The following is a 19,093-nucleotide window of genomic DNA, read 5'->3' on the forward strand; positions in this document are numbered from 1 at the left end:
AGCTGTCATTGTTGTTTGGCGGGTCTGGGCTGGGGATTCGAACCCGCCACCTTAGGTGTACGTGGCTGGCGCCTTAGCCGGTTGAGCTATAGGTGCCAAGCCATGATGAAATATTTCTAACTATTTTTTCTCTATTGTGATTTTTGCTGATGCCCAAGAGTTAACCTTTTCCTTATCAATATATTTTTTTAATAATGATACCTTGTAAGTCGTAAGTGTCACTTTCAAGGCCAGCGCTAGACTTTTTGCCACCACTATAAAATATAAATAATACACGTACTGTCTGCTAAATTCATGAAATAAATAAATAAATTACTTACCTAAATTATCTGCATAGCTGATTTGTTGACATCACTTGTTTAACTAGCACTAGCACACAGTACGATGTGTATTGTCTGAGAGACAGTTGCAGAATGTTTTCATGGTTGCTAATGCAAAGAATGCCATTGTTCATTAAGTCCAAACAATGGTGGTCGAATTCTAACAACTGATCAATGATGTGAACTTTGATAAGCAGTTCTCAGTAATCAGTTCTCAACAATTATTTACTATTAAAGTTTAACATTATAAAATTAACAAAAATAATATAAAACTCATATCCTGGTGAAATAGCCACATGGCAGTGTTGGGACCAGAATTGCTGCTGAGAGATTACCACACACATGTAAAGACAAAAAGTACTTTATTTGCAAGCATGTGCCTGGGCCACTCTTCCCTTCAGTGTGGCTGGAGGAAGGGCGACCCCCTAGTGAAGTGAGCTGAGGTTTTTAAATCGCATAGAGGAATTTCATCGGTATTTTGTTGGCCAGGCTGCTATTGGCTGAGCTGTTTATGGTTAGGGACCCTCTAGAGAGGGAGGTGGCTACTTGTTTGTTCCAGACAGTTTGGCTCCTTCTGAGTTAATTGTCCTTGCCTAGAAGTGAGGGAGGGAGCCAGTCTCCTTCTGATACTGATTCCACCTGGGCGAACATGCCCAGGAGGGGAGTAGGGAGTTTACATTAGCCTTTTCATTTCCAAATGAAGTTACATTAACCTCTTCATTCCCAAATGGAGTTACATTAACATTTTCAGCAGCCAAAAACCTATATTCCCTTCCTGTTCTCCCGCCCTTCCCTAGCTTGTCGTCGTGCATTCTTTCCAAAAATTGGGACTTTTTAAAAACACTGTGGGATGCAGGACAAATTGTAAAAAATTGGGACTGTCCTGCCATAAGTGGGATGTCTGGTCACCTTAGGAATGAGCCGCCTAGTCATGGAATTGCTGGATGTCAGTTCACCAAAGGCTGGATGACTTTAGCTTTGGTTCTCCCAGGAGAGGTGTTTCTGGAGGAAATAGTGGATCGTCTTCCTGATCTCCAGCATCACCTCTGCCTCCACGTAGGAGGCTGGACAGAGAAGCCAAGGACTGGTCCACCAGGTGCCTGCATGGGGGAAGTGAATGACAGACAGACCACAGCAAGTGAGTGTAGAGGAGGAATGCTGACAGGCAGGATAAGGGGAGTGATTATGAAAGTGCTTGATGTGTGTGTCCTGTAAGCCTCACAATAGCTTGTGAAGAAGCTATTATTAGTTCCATTTTATAGATGAGAAAATCAAGGCTCCAACAGTTCAGAAGGTCACACAGCCAGTAAATAGCATCTCCTGGATTTGACCCCTGGCCATCTGACTTCAAAGCCATGTCAGAGAACCAGCTGGGACACGCCAGCCTATCCCTGGGGCTGAAAGGAGAGTAAGGGCTTCTCAATTCCTGCTGTGAGCCTGGGACTCCTTGCCTTATCTGTAGGCCTTTCTCAGACAATATGTGGATGTCAGATATTTGCAACTTCTGCAAATTGAATCGGCTTTTGAATTTACTCAGAGCTGGAAGGAATCCTGCAGGAGTGGAGGGGAGTTCTTTTGCAAAATGAATGAACAAAACGTTTTTGTAAACCTAGGGTTGTTTAAAGAAAGACATAATTGCAATCGGCCTGTTCTTTTGGTTTCTTTTCTATTTTTTAAATTAATAACCTTTATTTTTAGAGCAGCTTAGGTTTGCAGCAAAATTGAGCAGAAGGTACAGACAGTTCCCATCTACCCCTAGTGGCCACACATCCACAGCCTCAATTAACACCCCACACACTCCATTAACACCCCACATCCCAGGGTACCTTTATTACAATCCACAGAACCTGCCCTGATACATTATTACTTACCATCCATAGTCCCTTAGGGGTTGCCCTTAGGGTTAGACATTCTGTGGGTTCCGACAAAGGTGTACCAGCATCTGCCATTACAGTATCAGAGAGGTGTCCCTGCCCTTTAAGTCCTCTGTGTTCCTATTTGTCCCTCCCTCCCTCCAAACCTCTGGCACCACCGATCTTTTTACCGTCTCCAATTTCTTCCTTTTCTACCATGTTATGCAGTTGGAATCATCATACAACACATAGCTTTCTCTGATTGACTTATTTCACTTACTAATATGCCTTAAAGCAGCGGTTCTCAACTTGTGGGTCGCAACCCACAGGAACTGTATTAAAGGGTTGCGGCATTAGGAAGGTTGAGAACCACTGCCTTAAAGTTTCCTCCATGTCTTTTTCACGGCATGAGAGCTCGTTTCTTTTTATCGCTGAGTAACATTTCCATTCTCTGGATGCACCACTTTTTATTCACTCACTTACTGAAAGGCATCTTGGTTGCTTCCAAGTTTGGGCAATTAGGAATAAAGCTGCTATAAGCATTGGCCTGCAAGTTTCAGTGGGCCCGGCTAGGTGGGTGTGACTACTGGCTCCACATTCCTGTGACTATGCTGTGTGGGCCCCAAACCCAGGATGGGAGCTCTGTTAGGGTCAACCAGGGCTCAGACAGAGGCACTACCTTCGGTTTGGGTGCCAGCTCAGCCTGTCTGATCAGTTCCCTGCCATCACTTTGGTGACAGTACCAGGCCACATGCCCTGTAACCTGGGCCAACACAGCCCTAGGGACTAAGAAGGGCCAACTCCATCCTTTTTCTCTTATATTCTTCTGTCTCCTTCAGAATCCAGCTCAAATGGTCCCTCTTTCCTGATCCCATCCTGTACCCCTCATTAGAGGGTTTTCCTCTTTCTTTGGTGATCAGAGACCTTCTTGTTCTTGTCACATTTTTGGTGGTGCAATGGTTGCAGCCTGAGCCCATCTCCCCTGTGCCCCGCAAGTGCTGTGAAGGTGAGGACGGCCGTCTCCAATTCAGGGTCCCTCATTCTACCCTCAAGTCCCTGCCAGGGCCTCCCACGTGGGCTCCATGATGTATGGGGTTAAATGGGACTGGATGTGGACCAGCCTAAGGGGCTGGGGCTGCTGCTTCCATGTGTTTGGGGTATCATGGAGTTTCCATGAAATAGTAACTCTTACCTTGCTGGGTGACCTGGCTCCTGCTGCCTCTCACAGTAGAGTGGGGAGCCTCCCTTATTCCTCACTGGGCACAACACATACCTTTGGGTGGGACATAAGGGGTGGGCCTTTAAATCAGTGCCCACCTGCCCTCTGAGGAAAATAGTAACAAGAAAAACTCAAACACTGTCATTGGGCAACAGCTCCATGCCCAGGATCCTGAGCAGTCAGAACCAAGTGAGTGGGGTGTGGAGCTGAGTCAGGAGAGGGCAATTGGGTAATCCAGGGGGGCTGTGCTCAACCCACGCTGGGCTTTAATGTGGAGTTTCAGGTACAGACAGGAGATTTCAGATTGTAAGTGGGAACTTCAGGACCTCCTTTACTTAAAACGCTGAAGCCACCTCCTGCTTCACCCGCATCTGCGAGCCTGGTCTGCACCTCACCGGCCATAGGTCCTGCCCTCTGTGGCCTGGAAGACTGCCCCTGCTTCCTGCCTCCTCCCCAGGCTCAGCGGGATTTGGGGAATTCCCTGCTGTACCAGTGCTAGCTCGGTCCCTGTCAGCTGAGACTTCCTGCTCCATCCCAGTCCTGTCTTGTCTGCATCTTGCCCTCGGGAGCAGGTGTGCAGTTTCCAAGTGACGAGTGACTGAGTGAGGCCAGTGACCCAGTGACGTGAGGCAGACAGGGCTGCCCCAGCCTTGCTCCACCCTCTCCAAGGTGGTGGGCTGGGCCAGGAGGGAGGGCAAAGAGGCTTTCTGCAATGCTCTTAGAGAAAGGTGGTGTGGGCAGTTGCTGGGAGAATAAATTGGTTTGACAAAAGCAGTAATAGCTAATAGCAGTCTCTGTTTATTGAGTTCATTCTGTGCTCTGGGCCCTGCTGGGCCCTTTCAATTCACACTGTCATTTAAACCCCACAGTGACTTAGGTATATTTAACAGATGAGGAAATAGAGGCTGGAGAAATGACTTGCCTAAGGTCGTACAGCCGGGAAAAGGTGTGGTATCTGACACTAAGGCCCAGGATGCATGACTGCTGGTGGGAGCACCGAATGGGGACTTCCTGTCTCTAAGAGTTCTGAGGCTGAGACTAACCTCATCCTAATTTGTGAAGGATGAGTGATGAGCAGGCCAGCTTCAGCTGTGGCCTTTCCTTCCAGGGGTCAGGGAAGAGCCCTTTATTCATTTATTAATCCCTCCCAGCTTCTATGATCCCTTTGACTCCACATGGCATTCTTGGGAAATAGGTATTATGATTCCCATTTCCCAGATGGGAATACCTAGGACTGTGATGAGCGGTACCTTTCCAGCATCAAATACCAGAGAGAAAAAGAATTGGGACCAGAATGTCAGCCTTGGTACCTGCTGTCTTCTCTGCCTTTTCCCCCATGGGGGTGAGGCTGCTATGTGGGTGTGGGGGTGACTCACACAGGGCACGTGGGCGGGCGGGCACTGCAGCTGTGGCTGGTGGGTGTGGACCTCCTGGCGCCAAGGACAGGTGGCCCAGCCAGTTCTGCCTCTAACACTTCATTCCGGCCATCCCTCTGCCTGTGATGAGAGCCTCCTGCTGCCTCAGCCATAGACCCACCAGGAGGCCTTGGGACCCAGACATGCAGTGATCTCAGACCAAGGGATGCCACTGACACCCAGAACCTCACCAGGTGAGTTCTCCCTGCACAAGGCTCCTGGGGAGCCCACAGCATGGAGGTCAGGGGTCCATGTCTGCCCTTTGCCAGTAGGCCTCGGAGGATGGTTTGAAGGAGCTGGGGCTTTTAGCAAGGGAACAAAGCTGTGAGCTCCTGGCTGCAGAGAATATGTGAGAATATAGGTTCTATAGGTCCATAAGGACTTGGGACCCTTTCCTTGAGTTTTGGGGATGCTGGGGGCAGGGTGGAGAGAACCTCTCACAGCTGTTGAGGGGGCAGAGGGAGGGTCCTGTCTCCCTAGCCGGCCTAGGAATATGGTTTTCTGGGGCAGAGGTGAGATGAGAGTTCAGGATGGGGTGTGGAGGCCCCAGATGGAAAGGGGCAGGGCTGGGCCCAGGTGTCTCCTCGGTGCTAAGCCAGCGCTGTGGCCCAGGGCCTGGTCTGTCTTGCAGGAGAGAGTATTTCAATCAGTATCATGGATTGGGAGGCACAACATCCCACTTTCCAGGTGAGGAAGCTCCATCCCAGGGAGAGGGAGGGCCAGGGCAGTGAGACAGTCCCGCAGGTGAGAACGCTGGGTTTATACAGTGACTCAGGGAACTAATTACAGCTGCTGCAGCCCTCATCCAAAGCTGTGCTGACCTTCTCCTGCCCTAGCTGCCCAGGACAGCCCACACTCACAGCCCCAGGCAGGGAGGATGGAACAATTACCTGTTAGGGCTAGAGGGTCTTTGGGGACTATGAGCCCATTGCTCAGAGGGAAAGCAGAAGCCCGGGAAGGGGTAAGAGATGCATCCTCTCTCTCTCCCCTTTATTCTTGGCCCAGCTCTCTTAGCTCCAGTACAGGTCACTGTGGCTGGGAAACGTGGTAAAGGACACCTCATTTTCATCTAGCTGTGATGGAGATGGGCAGGGATTAGGTGCCCACAATGCCCTCCTAGGGGTCTGCCCCACCTTGTCTGGTTTTGTGACCTACATTACAGGGCCAAAGCCCTTCCCTGGTGCCTGTTCCCATCCTGAGCCTGCAGATAGCCAGCTCTGGGTACTTCCTCTAAGAAGCTTTCCTGTTGGGGGCAGGAGTAGCAAGTGACCCACCCTGTCCTACCCCGCTGGGTTCTTCTTAAGGGAGCCCATCCCCTCTGTGTCCCTGCAGGAGACTCAAGCTGAGAATGCCCCTCACCCACTAACTCCAAAGGGGCAGTTTTCCCATTTCTGTTCTGTTCCCAGTTCTGTCCATCCCCCCTTGGTGGCCAGCAGGCTCCTTTCCCCATCTCCATGGCCCCCCACAGCAGCTGCCTCCTGGCCTGTTGGTCTCCCCAGGTACCTGCTCTAAGGCAGCTGTCTCCTGTGTAAACCGGACCCTCACTCCCTCCCCCAGTGCTCCCAGGGGCCCTCGGGAGCAACCTCACCTCCTAAGTGGTGCCTAAGACCCTCGCAGGGAGGCCCGACCTGCTTCTAAGCCTTCACCCCCAGGGCTCCCTGTGACTGGCTCGGCTTCTCCAGCCATACCAGCTCTTGCCTCTCACTGGACTTTCTTGCCTCCTGGCCTTAGGCTTGCCCTCCACCTGCACTCGTCTTCCTCCATGCTGCGCCCCTCAAGGCCCCTGCCAAGATGCTTTCCTAGGCTCCTTGAAAGACATATCTCTCTCTCTGCCCAACATTTCCATACCCTTTGGAGCTCAGCACAATGCCCAGCCGCCACCGAGCATCAGTGAAGCAGATCCGGACTGAGGGATCAGCCTCCTCCACTCAGGGAAAGGGGACTCAGCTGCTCCCCACAGGTGAGAGGGAGCCAACGGACAGAAAGCTGTGAGCCTGGTTACGCTCAGCTTTGGCTGGGTGAGGGAGTTGATCAGTGTGTTAACTGAGGAGACCACCTGGGCGCTGAGAAATCAAAACACCCCAGGAGCTCAAGGCTGCGATACTAGCAGCTTAGTGTCTAGAGCAGTGGTTCTCAACCTTCCTAATGACGTAATGTATTTTCATTGTTAAAAAGGAGTTGCGACCCACAGGTTGAGAACCGCTGATCTAGAGCAAAGGGGGCAACAGTCATGCACTGTTGAGTTCACACCTCTTTGAGAACAGCTCTGAACACAAAATCTGTGCAGGACATGGAGGAAGTAGAGCTAATTCTCAGGAGTCCACCTGGAGACTGGTGGTGCTGGAGGTGGTATCTTGAGAGAGGTTAGGAACATGGTTCCCACATGGACACTCTGCTGGGCTCTCCTAGAACCAGAGGAGCAGGGGTGCTGGAGCAGGGAGCAGGGGGAGTTTCAAGGACAGTCTCTCTGTGTCCTTGAGAAGAGTGGGTGACTGGGGAAGGTAGAGGGAGTGAGCTTCCTGCCCCAGGGAGTGTGAGCAGGACCTAGATGTGCCACATGGGTATCTGAAGCCCCCTGAAGCTTTTATATGTTCCCTCAACCAGAGCACCTGCCCTGTGATTGCGTTCTAGCCATGAATGCCCACCCCAGGGAGATGGTGCCTCTTATAGGCAGGAGAGTTGCTGCCCCCAGTGGGAACCCTGCTGTTTTGCCAGAGAAGAGGCCGGTGGAGGTGACCCCCACGAAGAAGAGGTAGGACCAGAAGCTTGGGACTGGGCTTCTCACAGGGAGGGCCACAGGAAGGGGCCTGTCACTCTCCCTGGGAGCTCTATGCTTGGGTAGTCCCCTGACACTCAGTCTCCACTGGGGTGGCCTGGTGCCTGAGTAGGTATGTCTGGTGGGCACAGTGGGGGAAATAGCACTACACACACACACAGAGTGAGCTGGGGAGGTCCGTGTGACTGGCCTCCTTGGAGGGGTCGGGGACAGTGAGGTGGGAATAGTCAGGAAGGCTCCAGGTAAGGTATTGTGGGAGCCATCCTTGAGACAAGGAGCAAAAAGGTGAAGGGGAATTCTAGGTGGCCTAGACTCTCCTCCCCAAGTTACATTGTCCACACACACCAATAGCTTTCAATCCGCTGTGCATCAGCCAGGGTAATCAAGCTCTCTGTGTTAATCAAGTCCACCTGTGTGATGGGGACGTGAGCAATGGCACCCACTCACAGGATGACAGTTAATTGGGATCATGTCAACAGCACTCAGCACCTGTCAGCGTTAATAGTGTTTTTGTTACCTTTGCCATTATCATTGTTGCTGCCATTCCACAGGGCCCCCAGGAATGGGGCTTCTGCATTTTACAGCTAGGGATACAGAGCGGGGCTGGGAACAGAGAAGAGACCTCTAGGGTCATGCCTTCCTGCCCCTCAGCTGTTTCCCTTGCAGATCCTCTACGCTGCTGCTGACTTAGTGTGTCTCAAGCTGCCCCTCCCTCAACCCACTTCTGCTGTGCTTCTCTTAGACCTGGTCCCACCTTGGATCTGGCAGGACCCTGGTCTTGGTTGGCCATACCTCCTCTGCCCCCCTCCCGATTCTTCCTTGAGCCACAGTGAGCTTGGTACTTACTCTCTGTCTGTTAGCTGGGGCCAGAATCACCAAGGCATCCTGTGTACCAGACCCAGGGCTGGGTCTGGGATGGGGACACAGGGACACAGAGAATTGAAACACTTGACCCAGCTCACAGTCTGGTGAGGGTGTGGGAAGTGCCCAGAGAGAGGTGAATGAGCCAGATGGGCTCATTCGGACCTTGTAGGCAGTCTCAGGGCACTTCCTGGAGGAGGTGGCATTAGAGAGGTTGTTGACAGGTAGAGAGAAAGGGAAGTAGAGGAATGTGGCACAGGGGCTCTGGGCAGGGGACAGTGAGGAGTCTGGTGTAGATGAAGTGCTGGGTGGGTGGGGGAGTATTTAACTGCTCATTGGGGCTGGGCAGTTAAATAACGTGGGGGTCAGTTAAGGAACTTGGATAATCCTGAGGGCAGTGGGGAGCCACAGAGGGATTTTGTGAGGCAGGGGGAGCATGGCGAGATTTGCGTTCAGGAGAAGTTACTCCGGGTGAGCCGTGTGGGTGATGAACAGAAGGGGCCTGGGGGCAGGGAGACCACAGGAGGGTGTGAGGAAGCCCAGGTGACAGATGGTGAGGTCTGAGCCTGGTCAGGGTTGGAGGAGAGGGGACAGCACAGAGAGACACTGGCATTGTGGGGTCTGTAGCATCATCTATGGGAGGGAAGGGAGAAGGAGCCAAGACACTCCCTGTTTCTGGTGCGGGGACCTAGACATGGGCAGAGACATCGCTGGTTCTTCCCTCAGCAGCACCAGTCAAACTGCCCTGTCTGAGCCTATCACAGTCACAAACGTAGATTCAGGCTCATCGCGGAAAAACTTCCCAGGCCCAGCCAAGCACCAGGGCTGAGGTGTGGCCTTTGCCTTCAGAATTGGTGGTGTCTCTTCCTCCCTAATGGCTCTCTGGAGAAGGTTTAGCCATCTCCCTCAGAGCTGGGTAGAGGACTTGGGCCCAGAGAGTGAGAGAAAAGAAAAGAAAAAAAAAGGGTAAATTATACATAAAGAAAGAGGGCAATGCTGACCTCCAAGGAAATATGTATTAATAGAGGAGTGGAAAATGCTAGGAAGTCTGGAGCAGGGCAAGGTTTTTGGACCTGGGAGCCCTTCCTGAACCATCATGCCACTTCCTGTGAGTAGCTGCCATCATGCTTCTTACTGTGCCCTGGGCAGGGTGATGCCCAGGATGGGAGACGCAGGCTGATGGAGGCCCCATACAGCTCACAGCATTTGGGCATTTCTTGGGGCAAAGCAGGTGACTAGACAGGCTCCTTCCCAGCCCTGGGGCTGCTCAAGGATGATTCTTTAACTTCAAAGGGACAGAATTCCCTATTCACCTGAGTCAACAATACCCAGGTGGTGCCCTTTGGCCTGTGCCAAAGGTAGGAATCAAAAAACAGCAGCTGCAGCAGGTCAGGAGCTGGGATGTCACATGGCTAAGACCTGGCCTTGCACTTATGATGGTGGGTGGGATGCAGTGTGTGCCGTGGTGAGCAGAGCAGCTACGGGACAGGGCCTCATGGTCTAGCAGCTGGTCTGCCCCAGGAGTGAAGTCCTTGCCCAAAAATCAGGTCCTCCCAGCTCAACTTTCATCACTGTCCTCACATCCTGTGCTTCAGCCTCCAAGGACTTCATTCATTCCCCAGATTCATCCCTTGTCATCTTCTGGAGGAGGCTTTCTCCTGCTGCTCTGTCTGCCTGCTCTGTGATTTCCAAATCACAGGCTGAATCCCACTCCCATAGGGCACAGTGCTTCCCTCATCCCTGTCCTCAACTGGAAGGACCTTCTTTTCCTTTGAGCTCCCAAGGTCTGACCCATCTCTGAAGAGGTTGGTCCAATGGGACAATGTCTTAGTTCTGGTTGAGATATCTGAAGATGGAGTCCTTGGAAGGGTCATCTCTTCCTTCTCTGGCCCCTGAGTTTCCTACCGGAAGCATATTAATAGTTTTTGAGTAAGTAGGTGAGTCAATGAAGGAGCAGGCAGGTAAATGAGAGGAGGAGTGGGTTAATGAGTAAGCAGCTGGGCTCAGCACAGCCTCTCACTCAGCATGAGCAAGGACACCGCACAGTGATATAATGAAAATTTCCTCCCTTCCCTTGGGCCCTTGGCCTTAGGCCTAGAGTGAATAAATGCTCTAATGATCTGAATTTCTGGATAATCTTTGGTCCTTTGTGGGCTCTGGGAGGAGGCCCTGAGAAGGGGAGATAGAGAGAGACAAAACTACTCCTCAGCTTCTTGTGCAAGATTGGGATGGGGATGAGGGCCTTGGGTACCTGAGAACACCAGAGAGAATCACCTGAAGGATGTGACATCTCAACAACATTTATAGTTTAAGGTTGTGTTGGTCTATCTGCTCATTGGTCCTGGCTACCTCTCTACCCACTCAACTACTTCTTGTCTCTCCATCCATCCACCGTTCCATCATCTATCCATTATTCATCACTCATCTGACCATCTATTGGATGAGCCATCCTTCCTCCCACTCATTTATCACTCATCCATTCAGCGAAGTCTTCTGTGTGTCAGGACCAGTGTTGGGGAATCAAGGATGATGCAGTTCTAGTGCCTGCCATCGAGGAACCGAATGGCTGGAGGATAGTGTATTGTTGAGAGCAGGGAAAGCTATAGCCTCACTGCATTATGCCTTGGCCTGGCCCTTGAGGCCAGATATGACCGCAGCAGCTCTGAGAGGAAAGGGAGTTTTGCTCCCTTGTTTGCCACTGTATTCCCAGCTCCAGTAACTGTGCCTGGTGCATATTAGGAATTCAACAAATATTTGTGTAAATACCAAGGAACTGAGGTAGGGTGAGATGGGGATTAGGATGGCTGAATCAACTGTCTTAGGAAAAAAACTGTGGGTGCAGAGGCTGGGGTTGTGTCTGGAGAGAATTTGGCCAATCTCAACTGGGATATTTGGGGGCCAAGCCACAAGCAGATGTGTTTGGAGCTCCTGAGTCAGGCTGCCATTTTGGAGTGGAGATAGCTTTGGGGCAGCAGTTCTGGGGCACTGCAGGGGTGCAGGGGAATGGAAATCAGAGTGGTCAATTTCTGATACCTACTGGATATTCCATAGGATGATCCTAGAGCCCTGGCTTCAGAGTCCAGGCCTTAGTGATCATCTGGCCTAACTATCATCCATTCAGGTGAGGATGCCGCCCAGGGATGGCGAGTGACCACCTAGGGTCACACAGTAGGCAGAGGCTGAGCTGGACTAGAACCCAGACTCTAGGTTCCCAGCAAGTGTTTACTCCACCCTTTGTCTTCTCTTTTGGAAGAAGGATTTAATTAAATTAATTAATTAGAGACAGTCTCACTCTGTCACCCTGGGTAGAGTGCAGTGGTGTTACACTTCCCAGCAACCTTAAACTCTTGGGCTCAAGTGATCCTCTTGCCTCAGCTTTCCCAGTAAGTGGGAGTACAGGCACCTTACACAATGCCTGGCTGTTTTTTCTATTTTTAGAAGAGCTGGGGTCTTGCTTTTGCTCAGGCTGGTCTCAAACTCCTGAGCTCAAGCAATCCACCTGCCTTGGCCTCCCAGAATGCTAGGATTACAGGTGTGAGCCACCTTGGCTGGATGAAGGATTTATTTTAGGTCAGGTCAGAAGGTTCCTCTTGATGGGCAGGAGAGAGGAAGGTGGAGGCCAATCATTGAGTAGCAATCCATTGAATCCATTGCTGGATTACTGCTGAGCCTTTCTGGCTCGTCTGTGCCTGGTGGAGAGGACAGGGAGCCCTGGGTCGTTCTCCTGCCTGACACACACTGAAAAGTGGCTGTATTGGGCAGTCCCCCTCTGTGGCCAGCTTCCCTCTGTGGCCAGCCTGTGGAGAGCAGAGTGGTGTGGACTGTGAGCCTGGGCACCAGGAATCAGGTTCTCTGACCAACTTGGTTTCCACCCTGGGGGATGACCGTGGATGGGCTGCTGCCCCATGCTGACCCTCAGCTTCCTCTTCTGTAGGATGGGCCACAGTCTCTTCCTTGCTGTCCTCCCTCTGAACTTGGTATTTCTGGGACTGCACTTTGGGAGCTCTTCTGCAGTCTTGAGAGGGAGGGAGGAGCATGTAGGTCCTTCTGGGCCTGGGGAGGAAGCAGGCAGAAAAGGCCTGTGTGCCTGGAGAGAGGTCTTGCTGGTCAGGAGGCCACAGTTCTGGGCTGGGTCACAGAGCTGGCAGTTGTGCTACCTCAGCTGAGGGGGGCGGGGGTTGCTGCCACTGAGGTCACCATTAGCCTGATTCACATCACCCTGGTTGTCGCCAGAAGGCTGGTCTCTAAGTGTGTAGATGTGGTTTCCAAGGACATGGGCGTCTGCGTTTGTGGGTGTGTCTGAAGGCAAGGCCCGGCTGTGCCTGGCTGAGAGTCACGTCTTGGGTGTGGTCTTGTCTCTCAAGGGGCAGTGAACATCTCCCTTCCCTAGGGCTCATCTGTGCCTGATCCTGGAGCCTTCTGTCTTTGTGCACAGTGAGGGGAAAGCTGACACTTGCCCCATTGCTCCCCACCAGGGCTCCTCTCCTCCATTGCCTGAGGTGGCTTCCTGGGCTTCCCTTCTTGACCAGAGATTCCCAGCCCTGTCTCCTGACCCCTCCTTCCTGCTTTAGATCAGCTGTTTGGAGCCTGTTTTCTTTTATGGCAAATAGTGCAAGTGCTGACCATAGGGCACCAGGAATAACTCCAGCCCTTTCTCTCTCCCTCAAGCCAGGCAGGCCCTTGCAGATCCCAGAGGCTAGGAACTCCCCAGGGCAGGGCCTTAACTGCAGACCTGCAGCCTGGGGGGCCTCTATGGGCACAGGGTGATTATGGGGGAATTGAGCTCCACTGCCATGTTTCCCATGGGTCCCATCCCAGAGGATTCCTGTGAGGGCTGAGGATGCCATGCAGGCTCAGAGCTGGCTAAGATGCCTGGTTGATGTGGGGGACACCTCCCATATAGGGATGCAGGATATAGGTGGACAGGTACTGCTTGGCTCTGATGACCTTCCTTGGGTGTCCCCTTAGTGCACACTTCTTCCTGGAGATAGAAGGGTTTGAACCCAACCCCACTGTCACCAAGACCTCTCCCCCCATCTTTTCCAAGCCCATGGACTCCAACATCAGGCAGTGGTGAGTACCAGTCCCTGGCCTATCCCCTGACTGGGCCCCACCCTCAGCTACAGGGAGGTGGTCAGTAACTAACCCTGGGCCATGTGGCCAGGCCCAGTTCTGGTGTGCTACCAACATACATTTTGAATCTGCCCTCTCTCCCCTCCTGCATTACAGCCTCTCTGGCAACTGTGATGACATGGACTCCCCTCAATCACCTCAGGATGATATGACAGAGACCCCGTCCAACCCCAATAGTCCGAGGTGAGTTTGGTCCTTCCCTGCCTCCCACTGTGTCCATCCAGGGAAGATGCCAGAGGGACAGGCTTGGGCCCTGTAGGAAAGAGAAAGAAGCTACTTTTCCTGGGGGTTGGGGCAAATATCTGGGGACATGGGCTCATGGCATGCAAGACATTTTGGTGGGGGTGGTAGATAGCAGAGCATCAAATTTTAATTTTTTTATTTTTTTGAGACAGAGTCTCACTATGTCACCCTCAGTAGAGTGCCATGGCATCACAGCTCATAGTAACCTCAAACTCTTGGGCTTAAGTGATTTTCTTGCCTCAGCTTCCCAAGTAGGTGGGACTACAGGCACCTACCATACACCCAGCTATTTTTCGGTTGTAGTTGTCATTGTTGTTTGGCAGGCCTGGGCTAGGTTCGAACCTGCCAGCTCCAGTGTATGTGGCTGGTGCCCTAGCTGCTGAGCTACAGGTGCCAAGCCTCAAATTTTTATAAGTGGTGAAATAATACTCATTATAAAACACAATAATATGCAGAACTTTAGCACCATGCCATTTATATAAATTAAAAACTATGCACATGCAACATCATTATGCATGTTGCAAAAACATATGCAAATATAAGGAGACACAGATACGTTCCATAGTTGCTTACTTAGAGTGTGAAAATGAGGAGGGAGAGATTTAAAAAGTTTTCAAACAACCCAAAATATGAAATGCCATACTTTTTAGGTAATTGCTATGAACAGTGAGGCAGATGTTTTCCCCATCATTACTGCGTATCTTCAAACATATATATTTGACAAAATATCCCACTGGAAGGGGATCCTGCTAGGGCAGCCCAAAGCCCAGGCCCCAGAGCACTCTGCAGGGGTTGCAGGCGCTGTGACAGTCCTGCCAGATGTTAGGGCAAGTGCACGGCCTATTGGGCAGCTCTGGCAGAAAAGGGTAAAGAGTGGGGCCGGGGTGCATGTGCGGTAAGTTGAAGACATTTTCTGGCCTTAGTGCAAACCTGGCCAAGGAAGAGCAGAGGCGGAAGAAGAAGCGGCTGAAGAAACGCATCTTCTCGGCTGTGTCTGAGGGCTGTGTGGAGGAGCTCCTGGAGCTGCTGGGGGAGCTGCAGGAGCTTTGCAAACGGCGCCGTGGCCTGGATGTGCCTGGTCAGTTCTTGGGCCTCCAGAGGGTGCAGGGCTGGGGGTCCTACTTGGCTTTTGCTTCCCATCTGCCCCCATCCCACCACTAATCCATGGGGCTGGAGTATGAGGAGACTCAAATGCTGACCAGGGACTTTGAACTTCTTGCTGAGGGCAATGGGGAGCCATGGGAGGGTTTAGGCAGGCGATGGTCATGGTCTGGGTACTTCATGGAGGATGTGGATAAAGCTGGGAAGGCTGTTGGCAGGCAGAATTGGGACCTTAAAGCAGGGCTAAGGAAGTGGGACAGTTCTGGAAAGCTCTGTAGGCAGTGGTATTGGCAGGACATGGGGAGTGAGGAGTCCAGCATGGGGCCGTTTAGACTTGGATAGTGTGGTGGGTAGTTGAGACTTGGCTGTCTTGGGTACAAGGCAGTAGTAGGTTGGAGGGGAGATAATGAGTTTTATCTGGGAGCCCTGAGGACGGGGCAAGCTGGAGACAGATTTCAGGGTTTTGGTACCAATGTGGACCATGGGATGCCATGTAGTGGGTAAGATTGCCCCACCAAGGAGAAGGTGCAGAGGGTAAGGAGCAAAAGGCCTCATATAATGCTCTTTGGGGCCATAGAGAGCAGAGAATGAGGAGTTATCCAAGAAGCTGGAAGAGGGACAGCTGGAGAGGGAGGAGGAGAGCTAGGTCAGGGTGGCCAGTGCGGTGGAGCGGGTCTGAGGCTGCAGCTCCCACACCTGTGGGCAGCAGAACCCCTCCTGCAGCTCCATCCTGTGACCCCATCCTGTGGCCCTGCCTGCAGACTTCCTTATGCACAAGCTGACGGCCTCAGACACAGGGAAGACCTGCCTGATGAAGGCCTTGTTAAACATCAACCCTAGCACCAAGGAGATTGTGCGTATCCTGCTCGCCTTTGCTGAGGAGAACGACATCCTGGACAGGTTCATCAATGCCGAGTACACAGAGGAGGCCTATGAAGGTACCTGCCTGTGGATTGGCTGTGCAGACACGAGTCTCCCAGGGTGGGGTGCAGGCCCGAGTGTTTAGCCTGGTGCCAGGCACACAACAGGAACTCCCATCTCCTCTCCTTCACTCCACAAATGCTTTTATTTAGAAGATGTTTATTGCATTACTGTTCACAGTGGCAAAAGTCTGAAACCACGTGTGCATGCCTCTTAACTAAGGATCACCTGAATAGATTGCAGGCTACCCCCACAATGGAGTATTAAGCAGCTGTTAAAAAAAGTTTGCTATATATCCAATGATCTGAATTAATGCCCAGCAGGCTATTGTTAAATGAGAAAAACATGATACAGAATAATGTAGAATCCCACTTTTTTGGTAAAAACAACTAAAAAGCTCTATTTTTTATATGTGCCAGTATAAAGACTGCTAATTTTAGTTGCTGGGGAAGAAAGGTGGAATGAAATGAATAGGGAGAGAATCCTTATATATGTGGAGATACACGCGGAGATCTATGTGAGTACTGTGTGCTTTCACCCATTGTTAGGAACATATGTGACTTTCCCCAAATAATTCTGTGGAGCACTACATGCCAGACATTGTTTTTGGCACCAGGGTGGAGTGGTGAACAAGACGCTAGGGAGCTGACAGCAGGCCTGTGGACAGGGAGGTCCAGGTCAGTGCCTCAAGCTTGCCTGTCCTAATTCTTCTCCTTTTTCAGTCCCCTTCTGTCCCTCCTTCCTTCTTGTCAGTGCTGCAGGGGCTCACAGACTCCCCTCTTTTAGCAGCATGTTTCCTTCAAGGCCAGGGACAGAGTCTGTTGCCCACTGTTGATTTCCTGGTGCCCTTAGGGTCCTATATAACAGATGCTTAATACATATTTTTTGAGTGCATGAATAAATGAATGTTATTAGTGTCTCTGTTAAGGCCTTGCTGTCCTGGTTACAAATCCTCATCTCTCTTTGTTCTCAGCCTTCCTTTGATTCTTCCTTCTTTCATGCATCTGCCCCTTGCTGGTGGGCGTGTGTGGGGCTGTCTGGACGTACTCTCTCTCTGCACAGTGGGAGACGCCATTTATTCCTGCTTCCCAGAAACCAACCTCTTCACTGTTCTGCCCCTTGAAGTTAGCTGCTGATGCCTTCCCTTAAGTCGGTAGTTCTCAACCTTTCTAATGCTGTGGCCCTTTAATACAGTTCCTGTGGGTCTTGACTCATAGGTTGAGAACTGCTGCCCTAAGTGGTTTTAGGCAGTCCTGGCCACCTGCGGTGGAGGGTCTCAGGACCAGGAGAATAGCATTTTTCTACACTTTGGGGAGTCTACCTTGCTTCTCTGAGCCTCAGTTTCCCCATTGGCAGGAGCTACTATTTCCTCCATGTATGGTACTAAGAGGATCCAATGATGACTTTATTAATATCATTTTTAAGCATTTTATCAGAGGTATTTGGAGCTTTATTTTTCCTTTGAACAATTATTCAACTCAAAATTTTTATTAAAAAATTTTAAACACCTAAGTTGAGATAGTAGCATAAAAACCTCTGCATATTATCAGGTTCAACATAATTTATCTTTAATAACATATATAGCACATGAATAGAGTTTCACTATAAAGTATTCCCAACTTATTTTAGATAAGTTTTTAAAAAAGCCTTCCATCTGTCTCCCACTCCCTGTATCCTTTGAGGACTTTTCTATGTCTTTGACATATGTGTGTATCTATATATGTACAGAAATAGTGTTATTATACTTATTTAACATAAAATAGTATACTATATGTATTGTTTTACAACTTCCTTTTTTTTGTGGATTAGCTGTATGTCTTAGAGACCTTCTTGTGCCAGAATATGAAAGTCTAGCAGCTTTTTACCAGCTCAGTGTGAAGTGAGGGCTGTTCCATGGCTAATTTCACCATTCACCTGTTGACAGATATTCAGGGGGTTTCCAGTTATTTGCACAAGTTGTGGCAGTGCACCTTCTTGTCTATGACCCTTTGCACAGATATACGCGTATCTTAGGGAGATACTTGGGGAATGTTTGAGTTAAAGGGCAGGCACATTTAAAATTATAATAGTTATTACCACATTTGCCTTCCAAAGGCAATTTATTCTCCCTTCTCCACAAGGTACAAAAATACTCATCTCCACCCACCCTCACTAATGCTGGAAATTATCCTTTTTGTTGGGGGAGGGTCTTTAACTCTTTGGGTTCTAATTCTTATTTTTCTGATTACCAGTGATCCCAAACATCTTTCGTATTGTTTCTGGACCATGTGTATGTTCTCCTCTGTGAGGTGCTTGTTTGCAAATCTTTGCAGTTTCCTTTTAGGTTGTTTGTCTTTCTAACTGATTTGTGGGAACTCTCTGTCTCTCTCTTTTTTGTTTTTGAGACAGAGTCTCACTCAGTCACCCTAGGTCGGGTGCTGTGGCACCATCATAGCTCACAGCAACCTTAAACTCCTGAACTCAAGCGATCCTCTTGCCTTAGCCTTTGGAGTAACTGGGAGTACAGGTGTCCTGACACAATGCCCAGCTGATTTTTTTTTCTGTTTTTAGTAGAAATGGTGTCTCACTCCTGTTCAGTTTGGTCTTGAACTTCTGAGCTCAAGCAATCCACCTACCTCGGCTTCTGACAGTGCTAGGATTATAGGCATGAGCTCCTGGCTGGGAGCTCTTAATATGTTATCAGACTTAAAAAATGCACCATCTTTTTTCATACATCTTAAATATTTTCCCCAGCATATCATTTGTCTTTTAACTTTCATCAGGATGTAGCAGGGCTGTCTGGAAAGTATCCAGCCATGTACTATGCAAAATGGAGATGTGTGTGCTGGATACTTTCCGGACAGTCCTCATATTTTGAACTACAGAATTCTTTAATTTTTATGTAAGCAACTATGTAAGTATTATCTTTATGGTTTCTGCATTTTGGGCCTTGCTTAAGAAGGTCTTTCCTACTGAAAGTTTAGTTATAAACAACTTTTTTTTTTTTTTAAGAGACAGAGTTTCACTTTATTGCCCTGAGTAGAGTGCATAGCGTCACAGCTCACAGCAACCTCCAACTCCTGGGCTTAGGTGATTCTCTTGCCTCAGCTTCCCAAGTAGCTGGGACTACAGGCACCTGCTACAATGCCCAGCTATTCTTTTGTTGCAGTTTGGCCGGGGCTGGGTTTGAACCTGCCACCCTTGGTATATGGGGCCAGCGCCCTACTCACTGAGCCACAGGCATGGCCCATAAACAATTTTTTTTTTTTTTT

General features: G+C 50.2%; 1 protein-coding gene across 2 annotated transcripts in view; it reads left to right on the forward strand.

Moving 5' to 3' along the window:
- The first annotated feature begins 4,681 nt into the window (after nucleotides 1-4,681).
- TRPV3 (transient receptor potential cation channel subfamily V member 3) overlaps nucleotides 4,682-19,093 on the forward strand; it is a 32,536-nt gene continuing 18,124 nt past the window's right edge. The window contains exons 1-6 of one of the 2 annotated variants that reach the window (XM_003799057.1): nucleotides 4,682-5,001; nucleotides 7,439-7,559; nucleotides 13,413-13,517; nucleotides 13,674-13,760; nucleotides 14,744-14,898; nucleotides 15,683-15,859. In XM_003799057.1, coding sequence (XP_003799105.1) covers nucleotides 4,974-5,001; nucleotides 7,439-7,559; nucleotides 13,413-13,517; nucleotides 13,674-13,760; nucleotides 14,744-14,898; nucleotides 15,683-15,859 — 673 coding nt within the window. In that variant the 5' untranslated portion in view covers nucleotides 4,682-4,973. The remainder of the gene's footprint in view (nucleotides 5,002-7,438; nucleotides 7,560-13,412; nucleotides 13,518-13,673; nucleotides 13,761-14,743; nucleotides 14,899-15,682; nucleotides 15,860-19,093) is intronic. The other variant, XM_012810920.1, reaches the window with a different exon arrangement.

Source organism: Otolemur garnettii, unplaced genomic scaffold (genome assembly GCF_000181295.1).
Source record: "Otolemur garnettii isolate 467f Iridium unplaced genomic scaffold, OtoGar3 scaffold00145, whole genome shotgun sequence".
NCBI classification, from domain to species: Eukaryota; Metazoa; Chordata; class Mammalia; order Primates; family Galagidae; genus Otolemur; species Otolemur garnettii.